Source organism: Sinocyclocheilus rhinocerous, unplaced genomic scaffold (assembly GCF_001515625.1).
Source record: "Sinocyclocheilus rhinocerous isolate Xijiao unplaced genomic scaffold, SAMN03320098_v1.1 scaffold1724, whole genome shotgun sequence".
Taxonomy (NCBI): Eukaryota; Metazoa; Chordata; class Actinopteri; order Cypriniformes; family Cyprinidae; genus Sinocyclocheilus; species Sinocyclocheilus rhinocerous.
The window spans coordinates 1,596,108-1,611,183 of record NW_015626034.1 but is presented as its reverse complement, the minus strand read 5'-3'; the positions used below and the strand labels follow the sequence as shown (position 1 = coordinate 1,611,183).

Genomic DNA, 15,076 nt, shown 5'->3' with positions numbered 1-15,076 from the left:
AAGCAAAATCTGTGTGATTGCACAGATTCCTGTAAAGCCCACTGGATTTTAACTAGCAAGAATAAATGTGAGCACACCTTTACATGTTGCCATCTAAGTTTCCTAGTTGGAAATTGGACATGAATGGTCTCAAGTCACATTTGTGACTGGGGAAACTTGGGGACGATTTTGAGAGTTGGGTGGGTGATAGGACCGAAATCTTGTTTCTGGGTAACAATATATATCACAATATAGTTATTTTTTGCTTTAAATAAGGTCTTTATGACATCAACCTTTTGATACCATAGAAATGTCATAATTCTTGTCACGAGTATCACAAACTAATACTAGCCTCAATTTAAAGAAACAAAACTCAAGCTCCCTGAAGACAAGTAAACAGTCAGTGATTAAATAAGAAACTAATGCTGCAGTAGGTCCGTTTCCATTAGATTTACGCAAAACTTAGGCGATATTTTATAAATGTCGATAAAGTATTGCGAAATGACGGCGTTTCCATTAACCAATGTTATGCGACTAAAAAGTAACATTTTGCTTCTCGCGATAAGTCATGGCAACGGATTTTGAAGCATTGTGGCCGCAATCAGCTTCAGTGGCCGTATCAGAGCCACACTGCACCGCAGACGTGTGCAGTGTAAATCGTTTAAGCATTAATGGTAGGGAAAGCCCCTTATACTGGAGAGCAGCCATGTATGATGTGTTTCTTGGAGGTTATAGTACATTGAAGAATGATCATATGACTTTTTACATACGCCATGTGACCTGTAAATGCGAAAAAGCTGTTTCCATTGCAGTTTTGTGAATTATTCCTTTTTCGCATTGCCTGAAAAACCACCTCATGCGAGCGTGTAAATTTTTTTGCGATATATGGGCATTTTTGCGAAATTGACGCGTTTCCATTAGGCGTATTTCAATTTGCGCAATTTGAAGGGTAATGGAAACGTGCCTAGTGACACAATTTTTTTCCCCCACAATATCTATGTTGAATTCTCTTGCCTTCACAACCATTTATGCATGTATAAATAACCATTTGATGCATATTACACGGTGAAAACAGCATTTATTTGACTGATATTTCAGAATTGTCAGCAAACTGTCCAGATAATATGGTGAATGTATACAACAGCATGGGTAATGATAATATGGTTGTCAGATAATACATTTTATTCATTTTCAGAATCTGTTGGATATTCATTTAATATCACCAAGGCGGCATATTCTGGCAGTAGCCCGATTCAAGGTACTCTTTTGCTGTTCTTCCTGCTCCATCAGTCATTAAATGTGGATGTAATTTTAATTTGTATATTTTTTTTTTGGCAGGAAGTAATTAGTTAGTGCTTCAGCCAGAATAGTTTACTTGAGTACAAGAGTGTTTACTGTTAGTGGTTGTAAATGAGATTTTAGTTAATGGTTTGGTTGTTGGACTGCCAGGTGAATTCCATGAGATGATTGTAGCAAAATGGAAAAGCTGTGGACAAAAGTGAGAGATGGTATTCTGTTATTGGGACTGTCTTATGGAGATGACCTTTTCATCTGGTCATACCTGTCCAATATTTGGCTTTATTAGTGCACGGTGACCATCAAACATCAGTACTTGAGGAAATGAAGCATTCTTTTTATTTTAAATGTTTTTCTTTTTTTCTCTTCTCTCTCGCTCTCTGCTCTCTAGATTCAGAAGGTTATCCTGGCCTTGGGTGACTACATGGGCGCTTCTTGCCATGCCTGCATTGGAGGCACCAACGTGCGGAACGAAATGCAGAAACTCCAGGCGGAGGCTCCACACATCGTCGTTGGCACGCCAGGCCGTGTGTTTGACATGCTGAACAGGAGATACCTGTGTAAGTAGTGAATGCAAATAAATTGGACTAAAACCGGCCTGCCCAGTTGGGATGCAGTATGATATGATGGTATCATCTTTCGGGACTGACCTGTTATGGAGACATTTACAACTTAACTGATCATACATTTGACCACCATGTTTTAACAGTTTAGTAAGGGTTTGAATTACACTAAGTTTTTTTTTTTGTTGTTGTTGTTTATAGCTCCCAAATGGATCAAGATGTTTGTCCTTGATGAGGCCGATGAAATGCTGAGTCGTGGGTTCAAGGATCAAATCTATGAGATTTTCCAGAAGTTAAGCACAAACATCCAAGTAAGTCCATGTCTTGATCCCAGACTCTCAATGGAGGTGTCTTCCGCTCAAAAGAACTGTGCTAAAATTGCAGATTCGAGGTTCTCCTGGTTTATGCAATAATGCTAGCAGAGTATCGTGTGGAAGAAGAGCAATAGCCCTGCACCGGAAATGAAACCGAGTCGGACCTCTTTCTTAATGTCCAGTGGCTTATGTTTCAAGGTCCAGAGCAACAATACATTTTCAACTGGAAGAAATCTTGAATACCATATAAAAAAAAAACTGACTTTAAACTTAAAAAAAAAAAAAAAAAAGTCAAACTGGAGACATTCTGTGCTGTTTCCAGGTCACTCGTCAAATTTGTAACTCTTTTCAGTCAAATGTTCTCGCTTCCATTGGAAATGATGTAATGAGAACCTTGTGCATCAAATCATGCTGAAGAGCACAAGCATCACATGTTAGCCAGACTTTAATGACAGCATCACTAAATGCAGAATCCTTCACTAGTGTTCTCAGAATTTAACTGTTTTTGTTCATTCTCTTAACAGTGTCTTTTGTTGCCAGGTTGTGCTGCTTTCGGCCACCATGCCTGCTGATGTGCTGGAGGTGACCACCAAGTTCATGCGTGAACCTATTCGCATCCTGGTGAAAAAGGAGGAGCTGACTCTGGAGGGTATTAAGCAGTTTTACATCAATGTAGAACGAGAGGTGAGGAACTGGTTGTCTCTTTTTAATGTCTCATGTCCCTTCTTTTAAAAAGCGCCATGCTAAAATCACCAGCTCAAGGCCTTCTGGCCTTGCTCTGGTGTTCATGCTAGTACTGGTTAATCTTTAAGAAGGAAGAGCAAACGCACACGTTTGGAAATGAGTCTAGGACGGACCTCTTTCTTAATGTCCAGTGTCCAAGGTCTCGAGATTTTGTGCCATACGTATTATGAAATCAGGATGTTGATGTAGGATGACACCTTGTGGTGATTCTCCGCTAATGCTAATTTATAACTTATGCTGTAGGAGTGGAAGTTGGACACGCTGTGTGACCTCTACGAGACCCTTACAATCACCCAGGCTGTTATCTTCTTGAACACGAGAAGAAAGGTTGACTGGCTGACTGAGAAGATGCATGCCAGAGATTTCACAGTGTCTGCTCTGGTGAGTTGATGTACATGCACGTTAATGGATGAAATGTGAAAAAAGGTTTAATCGTTAATGGTAGGCCAGCGATTGGTATACGAGACCGATTGCACATTATGATGTTTAATGCTGGATGAAGTATGAAATGATGGTCTACCATCTTTCGGGACTGACCTCTTTTATGGAGAGATTTGTTTCTAAACATAACTGATCGTACTTGTCCAGAGTTTCCAAACCAGTGTGACGTTTGTGATGACTTGCATTGGTTAAAGCAGTCTCTCCGTTTTTTTGTTTTGTTTTGTTTTTTTAGCACGGAGACATGGATCAGAAGGAACGAGACGTAATCATGAGAGAGTTCAGGTCTGGCTCTAGCAGAGTGCTCATAACCACAGATTTACTGGTGAGTAGGGCTTCTGTTTTTAGAATTTCTGAAAGGCTTGTTGCATTCCCCCAAGCATTGGGACAAATGGCCATAAAACTAAGATATACATTAAAGTGATTTGAAGTTGTAAGAAGATTCAGCACTAAGTTGCTCATTAAGTGTTCATGAATTGTGTTTCTACTTGTATGTGTAAATTGACCGATTTTGAATGAGTTTTTATTATTGAAATTGTTTCTAGTCCTCTGAAAAAAACTATTGTATGCTAGTAATATCCATGGAAAAGTTAATAGTCTGTCCAGAATCAAAGTTTTTATTACAAATGGCTTTTTAAGTTTTATATTTGTTGTTGTTGCCTGGAAATTAAATGGCTGTAGAAGGCTTGGTGTTAAAGGACTACAATAAAAAAACAAACAAAAAAAAACATTCGAGTTGTGCATCTTTAGCATTACTGGCCCTGATATCCCTGTTCCTCAGGCTCGTGGGATTGATGTGCAACAAGTTTCACTTGTCATCAACTATGACTTGCCAACAAATCGTGAGAATTATATCCATAGGTGAGTAAAACTTTCAGGTGTCGACACTGTCTGCGTTTAACGATTCATTTTTAATGATGATGATTTCGCTATAATTGTCATTTCTCAGGATTGGCCGTGGAGGTCGGTTTGGGAGAAAAGGTGTAGCCACTAGTCCTCTGAAAAAAACTATTGTATGCTAGTAATATCCATGGAAAAGTTAATAGTCTGTCCAGAATCAAAGTTTTTATTACAAATGGCTTTTTAAGTTTTATATTTGTTGTTGTTGCCTGGAAATTAAATGGCTGTAGAAGGCTTGGTGTTAAAGGACTACAATAAAAAAACAAACAAAAAAAAACATTCGAGTTGTGCATCTTTAGCATTACTGGCCCTGATATCCCTGTTCCTCAGGCTCGTGGGATTGATGTGCAACAAGTTTCACTTGTCATCAACTATGACTTGCCAACAAATCGTGAGAATTATATCCATAGGTGAGTAAAACTTTCAGGTGTCGACACTGTCTGCGTTTAACGATTAATTTTTAATGATGATGATTTCGCTATAATTGTCATTTCTCAGGATTGGCCGTGGAGGTCGGTTTGGCAGAAAAGGTGTAGCCATCAACTTCGTTACTGAAGAAGACAAAAGGATTCTTCGAGACATTGAGACGTTTTACAACACAACTGTTGAGGAGATGCCCATGAATGTCGCTGACCTGATTTAAACTTTGGAGATTTTAATGCGGGGATAGCCGTTGAATGATCACTTCCATTTGCGCTTATTTTATTGGAAGAAAAAAAACTTGCTCTCCTCAATGCTGGCTGCGGATCCGAATTAAGAATTCGATACGTGACGTTGACTCGCTGTGTGGACTGTTGTAGACTCCAACCATATCAGTATTTACTGGTGGTGGTATTTACAAAACATGGGTTCTTTACATGTATTCTTTTTCAGGTCTTTTTTCCCTAGTATGTTCAAAATATACGTGTTGGATGTTCTTCATCGTTTAGTAACTTACTTGTGGACTAAAAGATACAAGTGCTGCATTAAGTCTGCCAATTATGTTATGGTAACATATGTGTGCAGTTTAACTTGGTTCACTTCACCTATTTAGTAATATAAAGGCACTTTTTAGTTTTGTGCAATGTATACTTTAAATGTATATTGTTTTATCAAGTACTTCATTTTGTGAAGTCCTCTTCAAAGGTGGGTCTTAACGATGTTCAATGATCCATGTAGTGTTTGGTCCATTTGACTAAATAAAGAGGATGATTATTCTGTCCGTGAATTGTTGTCCAGTGTCTTTTGAATTCATTCATTCCACACAATCGGAGTAATTACTGAATTTTCTTTTCTATAAATGAACGATTTAAAGTACTGAATAGAAGTAGAACCCTTTTAAAATTTCTGTTCAAAGCTGGAAGATTCACTATTTGGTCTGACGAATGCGGACACCACACCCTTATTCACTTCCTTTTATTGATGGAAAAATCCTATTGGGTTTTTGTTGAGGGAACCAGGGGTGCGTTTCCCAAGAGCACTGTAAGCTAACTATGCTCGCAAGTTCCACTGAACTCTGGGGAAACGCACCCCGGGGCGGTTAACTTCCAGGTTGGCCTACAAAAATATATCATCTCTGCAGCACTTTACTAGTAGAGGGTGTCCACATACTGTTGGCCAGGTAATGTATATGTGCGAGCCCTTGCTGGACAATAATCAGATTAACCTTTCTTCAGAAAGTCATTTGTAAGAGTTTCAAGTTTGTACCTTCAAACGTCTCCTGTTGAGCACATTTGAAATACAAATCTGCCAATTTTCGTGTGTGGCACTGGCTGCAGAGGACACATCCTAAGCCTTAAAGTGTCCAGTAAAGCAAAACTAATCCATTAGAAGAACAAAAACTGCTTATCATATTGTATTCAGGACTATATTCAGAAATAATTTTATACCAGGCTTATAAGGTGTATATGTCGAAGACCGGCTGAGCATAGTCAAATTAATTAAATATAAATATTCTGGACAGGAGAAATTGAATCTGCTTCTATAAAGAAAGCACACATGAAAACCGCAGCACAGAAATATATTAAAAGACACTGGTGTTGACCTTGGGAGTGTAATGTGTGGCATGATAGAAGAATGTTTTAAAATGAAAAAAGTGAAAGTGACATGACATGTGGCCAAGTATGGTGACCCATACTCGGAATTAGTGCTCCGTATTTATCCCATCCAAAGTGCACACACACACACAGCAGTGAACACAAACCCGGAGCAGTGGGCAGCCTTTTTTTTTTTGCTGCGGCGCCCGGGGAGCAGTTGGAGGTTCGGTGCCTTGCACAAGGGCACCTCAGTCGTGGTATTGAAGGTGGGAAAGAGCGCTGTACATTCACTCCCCCCACCTACAATCCCTGCCGGTATGAGACTCGAACCCACAATGCTGGATCCATTTTAAGACATTACTAATCCTTATCTCAAAATCAATCCAAATAGTATGTGGGTTTGTAAAGGGCTACTATTTAGAAGCACTAATAAACAAAGAATTTGAGATTTTTTTAAATATACAGGGTTTGAAATTAACTTTTTCACTCACCAGCCAATTTGGCTACTAAATTTTTAAATTACCGGCCATTCATAATTTCTACTAGCCAAAAAAATTAAACAAATAAATTACGGAAAAAAAGGCCGGAGGTAAGCCAACAGCTTAAGGCTGTCCACACTGGATGCGACAAAGTGACCATTGCAAATCATTTGTACTTTGTCAAACAGTAGGCCTACGCCATAAATAGAACGAAGCATCAGTTTACTGTCGGGGATTTGTCGTGCTGTGCTGCGCCACATCCAGTGTAGGCCGCATCACCGATTATAATGGGTTCTATAGTATTTTGTCGCATCTGGTGTAGACACGGTGCGAGTCTTCAGGCATTTTTTGACTTTTCGTTATTGCTTCAATGCAAAGGAAACCAGTGCGCCCACCACGCCATTATTTGTTGCGTAGTGACGGGTAGCTACATCGCTGGGTATGTTCAAGTAAGCTAGATGCCCAGATCTGCGCAATTAGGCTTATTTAAATATATCATGATGAGTCTCGAGTTCAGTATTTACACTAAATCTGCGCAGATATGGCTTACATGAACTTCCTCAAGAAATTAATTAGTAAACATAATTTACGAAATATAACCCGCCAAACTGGCAAGTGATTTGACAGCGTTACCCGCCACAGCTGATTTTTACCCGCATTTGGCGGGTGTTAATTTCAAACCCTGTTAATATATATATCTCCATTTCCAGTCAGACCTGGAATGGACTGGCCATCCATTCATGTCAGGGCTTTTCGCTGCCTTTGGCCTGAGGCACTGGGATAGGCTCCAGTATCCCTGTGACTCTACACACATGAAGTGGCTTGAAGAATGGATGTATTTAATTGGGCGCTGTCTCTTTAAGAGCAATTATGTTTTTAGGCAATCAGCATTGATTGTGAATCTAAGCCCTGCCCTGCTGTAAATTGTTGCTTTCAATTTCTTTACATTTAGTTAAAATATCAGTTCTAAACAAAGACAATCATTTTGAATTTGATCGAGTTCAGCTGTTGGTTGTAAAATAGTAGCTGTTAGTAGTATATATATATATATATATATACACACACACACACACACACACACACTTTCATTTCATCTTAATTTTCAACTTTATTTCATGTTAATTAATTATACATGAATATAACTTTTTTTTAAACTTTTATTTCTTTGAACACACCACTGAATTCCTTACTGAACCAATCTAACCTACTTGTCCTGTGAAATACAGTACAAAGCTACTCTAGTAATCTGAGAGTTCTTTTCAATTTTAATAACTGTTGTATTCAAAAAAAAGCTGCCTTACATGGGTAAGAGTTTGACAGGAATGGTACACATAGGAGCCTCACTTTCGTGACACTGCAGTAGAGCCTCCAAATCAGTCCTGAGGGTATCTGACCAACTTCAGCTTCTGTTACACGCTTCCACATTTCCCGAATGTCTCTGACGTGTCCATGAGAAGTCATCATCTGGTTGTAGATACAAGGGTGATGAGGAGCTTTTCCCTCTCCTGAAAAGAACGCGTGGTCCTTGGGAGCAATGTCTATCACTTTGGCGCAGATCCCAAGGAAGACGTCATCAATGGGAAAGGAAGCGTTTATGGTGAGCGCAGCTTGATAGATTTTGGTAGCCACATCTCTGGAGAGAACATACCCAGATCCAGGGGTGTAATCTGGGTAAGACAACCACGGGTACAAGCCTTGGGACACGTAGTACTTGCTCTCTTTGTCTCGGACAGGTGGTGAACCGTGGTGAACCCGTCCTATCCACAGGTCTTTGGCATTACTGTGGCCAAACCCTTGCAAGAAGTGAATTAAGTTGGGAATGTGAACAAAGACGTCGTCGTCTGCAGACATGAGGAACTGGGCACGGTGGCAGTAGGTTTCTTTCCAGCCAAGCTGCAAAAGTAGCTTCAGAGTAAGATTGTGGAAGGTGTCAATGAAGTCCTGCTGGATGAGGTCGTGATATCTTTGGTCCTCAAACAGCAGTTGCATCTTAAGTAGTCTTCTTTGCTCTGCTTCAGGATGGAGGCCAAGAGCGAACAACACCCTTACAGTAACACCCAGCGTACTTTCAATGTACGCCTCGTTTCCCCAAGTAGAGCGAATGGCTTGTCTTCTCTCAAAGTTCTCAGAGGAGCTTTTCACAAAGAGCAGGAGCAGAACGTCTTTTTCACCACACTTCCCCTCGTGGTTTATTAGGTATCTGCGATTGTTGTACTTGATAGCGTCTTCGGGATTGACTCGAAAGCTTGCGTTAATGAACGTGAAGTTATTGAGAAGATAGCGGTACGAGAAAGACATTACATGGGTTACAATGTTATTGTCAATCTGTTCCCAGTACGCCATGAGCATTAAGGCACTAAAGCATATTATTATCAGCCGTAGTTGGTATTTTTTGAATCTAGGCATTTTGAAAAATATCATGGCTCCTCTGAACTTTGGCTCCTGTTGCAATTCATAAGATTCCTGGCTGTTTCATTTAGAGTCTTAGCGGCCTTCAAACCGTGTCCAAGTCTGGGTTCCAATATGAGACAAGAAAACAGTCTGGTACTGTGATTGTTCAGCTGCCATTGATGTTGAAGCCTTTGTCAAGACAAAAGGCCAATGAGGTGCTTCCGCTGTGATTGTCAAAGTCTGTAAGAGAAACGTACATGACAACTTCAGTGGACTTACTCTGGACAAGAATGACCAGTGAGTGAGATAACACGAGACCAGGAAATCAATCAAAAATTAAGACGCCTGAATTATTTTTGATTTACAGTACATTAACGTAATCTGGCAAGACATTTAAAAGGGATAGTTCACCCAAAAATAAAAAAATCTGTCTCATTTGCTCACCCTTATGTCGACATAATTGTCATTTTTTGGTGAACTGAATTGTCTTCTCCTTATGCCAGGTTCAGACTACACGATTTTAGCCCGATTTTGCCACGATTTGCTTGACGTAGGGTGTCGTGGGGATTCGTAAATGACAATGGGCGTCGGGACGCAAGATTCCATCGTTTCAGCTCGTGTAGTGTGTCATAGTCGACTACAACCGATTCCGCGTCTGCGATGCTTCACGACATCACGACAGAAAGACTAGCATGTTTAATTTTTTTTCCGTCGTCCACGACGAGTTCTGTCACATTGGTGACGTTGACCAATAGCAGCACAGAAGCTCTTTCATACACAGGTTTCAAACATGGCAAAACGAAAGAGAGATGATGGTGCTGCTAGGTGGAATTATGAGATGGAGGAAAGGTTCGTGGAGCTGTGGCAACAGTACTCCTGCCTGTATGATGTGTCATCGAGGGACTACCACGACAGAACAAAGAAAGAAAAATGCTGGCGAACTATAGCGGAAGCGCTTCAGCAATGTTTACACTCTTGTTTTCGGAAGTGAGTCGCTTGTTCCGCCTTCTCGATGACATCACGCGCGTCGTTAAAGACAGCACGCGATGAATGGTTGGGAAGCAGCGTGTAGTCTGACATGTTTCTTGTCCAAGATTTTAGGAGTCAAAATCGTGTAATCTGACACAGTGACTATCGTGACCGACAAAAATATTGTGTAGTCTGAACCCGGCATTACGCTCTCCCATTATAACACTCACAGATATGCCTTCTACTAAGCATATCCAGATTTGTACAGATTTAATAAATGACACAAAATTAATTTGGGAAAAGAGAGTAAATACTTTTTTACTCCTTTACGTACAAATCCAACACAGGAGTGCGACACAAAGTGCAGTGTCCTCCTACTTTCCGTGGTGTTGGATGTGTTTTATTCAAAGTAAATGGTTAAGCAAGCTTGGTTGGTTAATTCTAATGTATCTCATTTCGAAACATCCTGTTTTGCATGAATCTAGTCTGTCCAACTGTCAAACAAGATTTAGTTTAAGATAGTAAATCTTGCCAAGATATTAAAAATGAACCTCTACTACAATGAAAGGCCATTCTCATGATTCACAATTCAAAACTAATTTATCCATTGTATATAATAAAGTGGAAAATTAATTCTGAATGGTGAATCGTGAGAATGATCTTTCAGTTTTTAAGAGCTTATTTAATCTATCTATATAATCTGTTTGACGCACAACTTCTATCCTAAAAGAAAATGCGGCATATCCTCACATCTCAAGTACTGCAATGCAAATGCTATGCAATGCAAATGCAAATGCAAATTTGAAGAGAAAACAGGCCTGAGGGTCTTTGTTTTCTTTGTGGAAACCCAATGAAATCACAGAAAGACTTCAGGATACACTTGACAGGACAAGAGAGATACGTCAGAGCACTGAGCTTCCACCAATCACTTGGCTTAACCAAGATATCAATAGTGTAAATATCATGTTTTAATCACAATAAATGTAGTAGCTTAGTACTTTTTGGTAGTTTCGCACAAGACAATTTAAAATCGCACACAGCCAGACACGTTCTAAGGTTTCCTAAATGATTAGGTACGTCTGAAACTCCCGAATAAGGATGAAAAAAAAGAAAAGTGCTGCTTGAATAATGCTTCAGATTTCATGGAATTATTATTTCCGCAATTCCAAGTAATTCTGGGACCCTGGGTCAGATTCCCTTTTGATTTCAAACACTTTATAAAGATAAACTTGTACAGTACGCTACCATCCACAGCAACAGGATGTTAACCTAATAACTGGATAGTTCACCCAATAATGATGTCATGATTTAGTTATCCTCATGTTGACAAGAAACATTCTTTAAAACCTCTTTTGTGTTCCACTGAAGAAAGTTAGTCATAAAGGTTTGAAACGACATGAGAATGAGTAAATGATGACAAAACTATCATTTCTTTTAATAACAAATGGGAATTTGACAAACTGCACAAAAATTTCACAATGCTAGGAACAGTTAACTCGTTGAACGTGAATAATTTTAACTTCACATAACAACATAATCAAGTGTTCACCACCCTTACGAAAAAGAAGTTTATTCAAGTGTGCTATTAGTATACTTCTTTTAAACTAAAAATAGGAAAGTATACTTTTAGTCTACTTTTTATGTACTTCTCAGAAATGGGCTTTATGTACTTCTCAGAAATATACTTAAAATGACATTTAAGTATACTTGACTTATACTTAGAAAAAGTCTAAATATATTTTAGCTATAATTGTGCTCCTAGAATCCGTGTTTTCATTGTTATACTGTAGAGGGCGCTAGTACACATCTTCTGTACAGAATTTCCAAAAAAACACAAGTGAAGTAGAAACCGAAACAACAGATGCTTCCACATGTATTCTAACACGATCATCAGACATAAAACAGCATCAAAACTATGTAACATTATGGAATAAAATGTAGACCAATTAAGAGGTAATAATGACTGCCAAGCTTTGGGGTGTTGTTTAACTTTGTCTACGTTTTGATTATCATTCTGAATCCAATGCATAGTCCTTTTTCAGCTTTTTGTTCAAAATATTGTTTATTTCTTTATTTTTTATTTATGAAACTTATCCACATTCAAGTGTTTAAAAAAAGAATGCATAAAGCTAGAATAAAATGTTTTTGTTTACAAGCAGAGACCCTGTTCTTTTGATGTTTTGTATGTTCAGATATTCATGTAACAAAATATATACAAATTAATACCTAAATAGGGACATAGTAGTATACTTAAAGTATGATGTAAAGTTCACTTAAAGAAAACTTACGAGTATACTTGCAGTATAAAACTACTAAACTAGTAGTTTACTGAGACTATACTTCAAAGTGTACTAAAAATGCTACAAGTATTTTATTAGTAAACTGTAAGTTCACTTTTAGTATAGTTGCAGTACAAACTAAACATTTTGATGTAAACTAGTTGTGTACTCAAAGTTTACTACTGTTATACTTAAAAGTATACTTTTATATACTAGAAAGTGGGCCAATTTAGTCCCAAGGAGTATTGAAATAGTACACTTACAAGTATACTACTAGTACACTGATATTTGTATACTTACTACATAAAGTATACTTAAAAATATACTTGAACTTTACTTAAGTATACTTACTAAAATAAACTTGAAGTATACTACTTTTTGGTAAGGGCAGTATTCATCTGACTCATTAAAAAATGAAAATGACACTCTGTCCACTCCATTTAAAATAAAAAGTTGGTAAATCTTAGGGTTTTTGAAGGTAATTCAAGTGTCTGGAACACGAACGCTCAGATTTCAAAACTAAGCCACAGTGGCCACAACGACACAGTATCTGGACACTTACTTAAAATTCATTTTATTTGCTTATATAAACACATGTCAAACCAAGTAGCAACAGCAAACAAATGATGCTGGACTTTTTTATTTTAATCAAAACTAACTTTGCTTGCCTGAGCCTCTGAATATTTTTTTTTTAAATGACATTTAACTAAGTGGTGTTACGATGATTTTTAGTGGATATTTGAAGCCCGTTTTTCTCAAGTTCATACAGATGAACGTGTCCAAATACGTTTTGTTTTATAATTTCAAACTTTATTTTATTTTGTTTATTGATTTTTTTATTTTATTGAAATGGTTCAAATTAAAAGTGTGTTTGCACTATATTTAACTTTTACGTATTACTTATGACTCGCAAATGTCGGTAGGATGAATGTGATAACGACTGACAATAATTCGTCAGCCAAAAATATTTTAAAACAAAATTCAACAGCATAAAGAACATAAGACGGACTTACCAGGTCGATCCACAGCTTGTTTTAATTAAAGCTCCAAGCTAAAGTGCATCTCCGTGGTCTAAACATGAACTTTCCGGTTTCAGACATCTGTGACCAGCCAGAGCAACACGCTGTCCAGTTTTTGCACGGTGTCGAACCTTGCCCTGAAGTTGTTGCGAAGTGACCCAACCACAAAGACTGAGTGCATTTCAGTAAAGGACACTCCCGTATTTGTTTAAATTAATGTTAAAGGAGACGCTCGTGGAAATGCCTATTTGGTGGTGACCAGATTTCTGAAATGTACCTTGTTCAATGCTCAAGAAATATCACTTGTTAAATCGAATAACTTTACATAAACAAAATAAGATGAAACAAACATTTTATCATTTTCTAATTGTATTTAATACAGTAGCTACGACTTTTTTCTTATTTTTTAATGTTTGTGCTATTAGAAGTGATTTTGGCTATGCCTAAATAGGCTTATTTGCATTTCAGACTCATTTTGTTTCTGCGAGTTTAATTCTTGATGTCTCGGTTTAATTTTTTATTCATATTGGGGTGTAATATCATCCGCGTGGACGTGGAATTCCAATGTATTGCCAATGTGCGAGACTTCCGATTCATTAGTAAACAACTAGAAGTGAACGATATTTGTGCTACAAACGAATGTGTCTATGAATACGATGGTAGATTAAAATGATTTGATAAAAAATACCAGTTAACTTAGCAGCATCAAGCAGCATAACGGACTGTTTTGGTACAGCTAAAATAACTGGAAGCTAATGACACCGGAAGTCTTGCACATTCAAGTGCTAAATGACCGCTCTCGTGCTTACTTTAAAAATAAGTTGGATCGTTAAGGTAGGCCTGGGCGGGTGGATGTTTGTGGAAAAGCACTGTGTTCAGACCCTGTTATCCTAGTGTAAACAAGCTTGTCCCCACTTCTGGCCCCGCTAAATTTGAAATCGTAGTAACGTTATTCACTATTCACCATGCCAAACAACTGGGTGCAGTGCGCGTTTGTCCTGTGGTGGTAGTGATGGAAAAAAAGTGATTATGCCCTAATCTTTTAAACTCGGTGTAGAAGAACGAATATGGTTATATAGTTATAGTATATCAAGTTTAAAGAAGAGTGCCTAGTTGTGTGTGTTACATCATCAAACAAATAAGAGAACTTAAAATCGTTTTAGCATATCTGGAGATTGCAGAGTGAAGTCCTAGCCCCTGCTGTTTATATAGCATATACAAACAGTATTACTTTCATTTAACATGAAGAGTTAGTATGTGACTACCTTGAAACGGATAACGGAGTATCTTGATAATAGTGCTCATCGCTCCTCCTGCTGTTCTTTGCTGAATTAACGACACACGACTATGTAATCAATGTAGCCTGCAGCCCCCTCTGTTGGTGAAAATGACCACTACACGATTGATCTGACAATTGAAATGCTGTCTTGGGAGCGCTTCGAAACAGTGACTCATTTTGCGACGCAATGGTTTAACTGATTCGGAGTTACATACATATATATATATATATATATATATATATATATATGCAGTGCCTGGGTTTTGTGGGGTATGAACGGGCTGTAAAACAAAGACTGTGAGTAACCAATCAGTTGCTGATAGCCACTTACTTTTATAGTATGGATAAAAAAATTCTATGGACCTCTGTGAGGACCAGAAACCTATGAAAAGATGACAGAATATTCATTTC

The 15,076-nt window shown here is 38.2% G+C and overlaps 2 protein-coding genes across 4 annotated transcripts in view; one reads left to right on the top strand and one right to left on the bottom strand.

Annotated features, from left to right (window-relative positions):
- The first annotated feature begins 1,207 nt into the window (after window positions 1-1,207).
- On the top strand, window positions 1,208-5,441 carry eif4a2 (eukaryotic translation initiation factor 4A2). Its single transcript, XM_016513198.1, has 8 exons — window positions 1,208-1,237; window positions 1,667-1,835; window positions 2,040-2,149; window positions 2,693-2,836; window positions 3,140-3,277; window positions 3,570-3,659; window positions 4,116-4,195; window positions 4,733-5,441. Exons 2-8 carry the CDS (start codon window positions 1,700-1,702, stop codon window positions 4,875-4,877), a joined length of 843 nt encoding a protein of 280 aa, XP_016368684.1. The 5' UTR covers window positions 1,208-1,237; window positions 1,667-1,699; the 3' UTR covers window positions 4,878-5,441.
- Window positions 5,442-7,898: 2,457 nt separating this feature from the next.
- The window catches only part of b3gnt5b (UDP-GlcNAc:betaGal beta-1,3-N-acetylglucosaminyltransferase 5b), an 11,955-nt gene continuing 4,777 nt past the window's right edge, over window positions 7,899-15,076 (bottom strand). The window contains exons 1-2 of one of the 3 annotated variants that reach the window (XM_016513481.1): window positions 14,652-14,722; window positions 7,899-9,359 (exon numbers count right to left, since the gene is read on the bottom strand). In XM_016513481.1, coding sequence (XP_016368967.1) covers window positions 8,010-9,149 — 1,140 coding nt within the window. In that variant the 5' untranslated portion in view covers window positions 9,150-9,359; window positions 14,652-14,722 and the 3' untranslated portion in view covers window positions 7,899-8,009. Of the gene's footprint in view, window positions 9,360-13,380; window positions 13,720-14,651; window positions 14,723-15,076 lie in introns of those variants that run through there. The other 2 variants (XM_016513463.1, XM_016513472.1) reach the window with 2 other exon arrangements.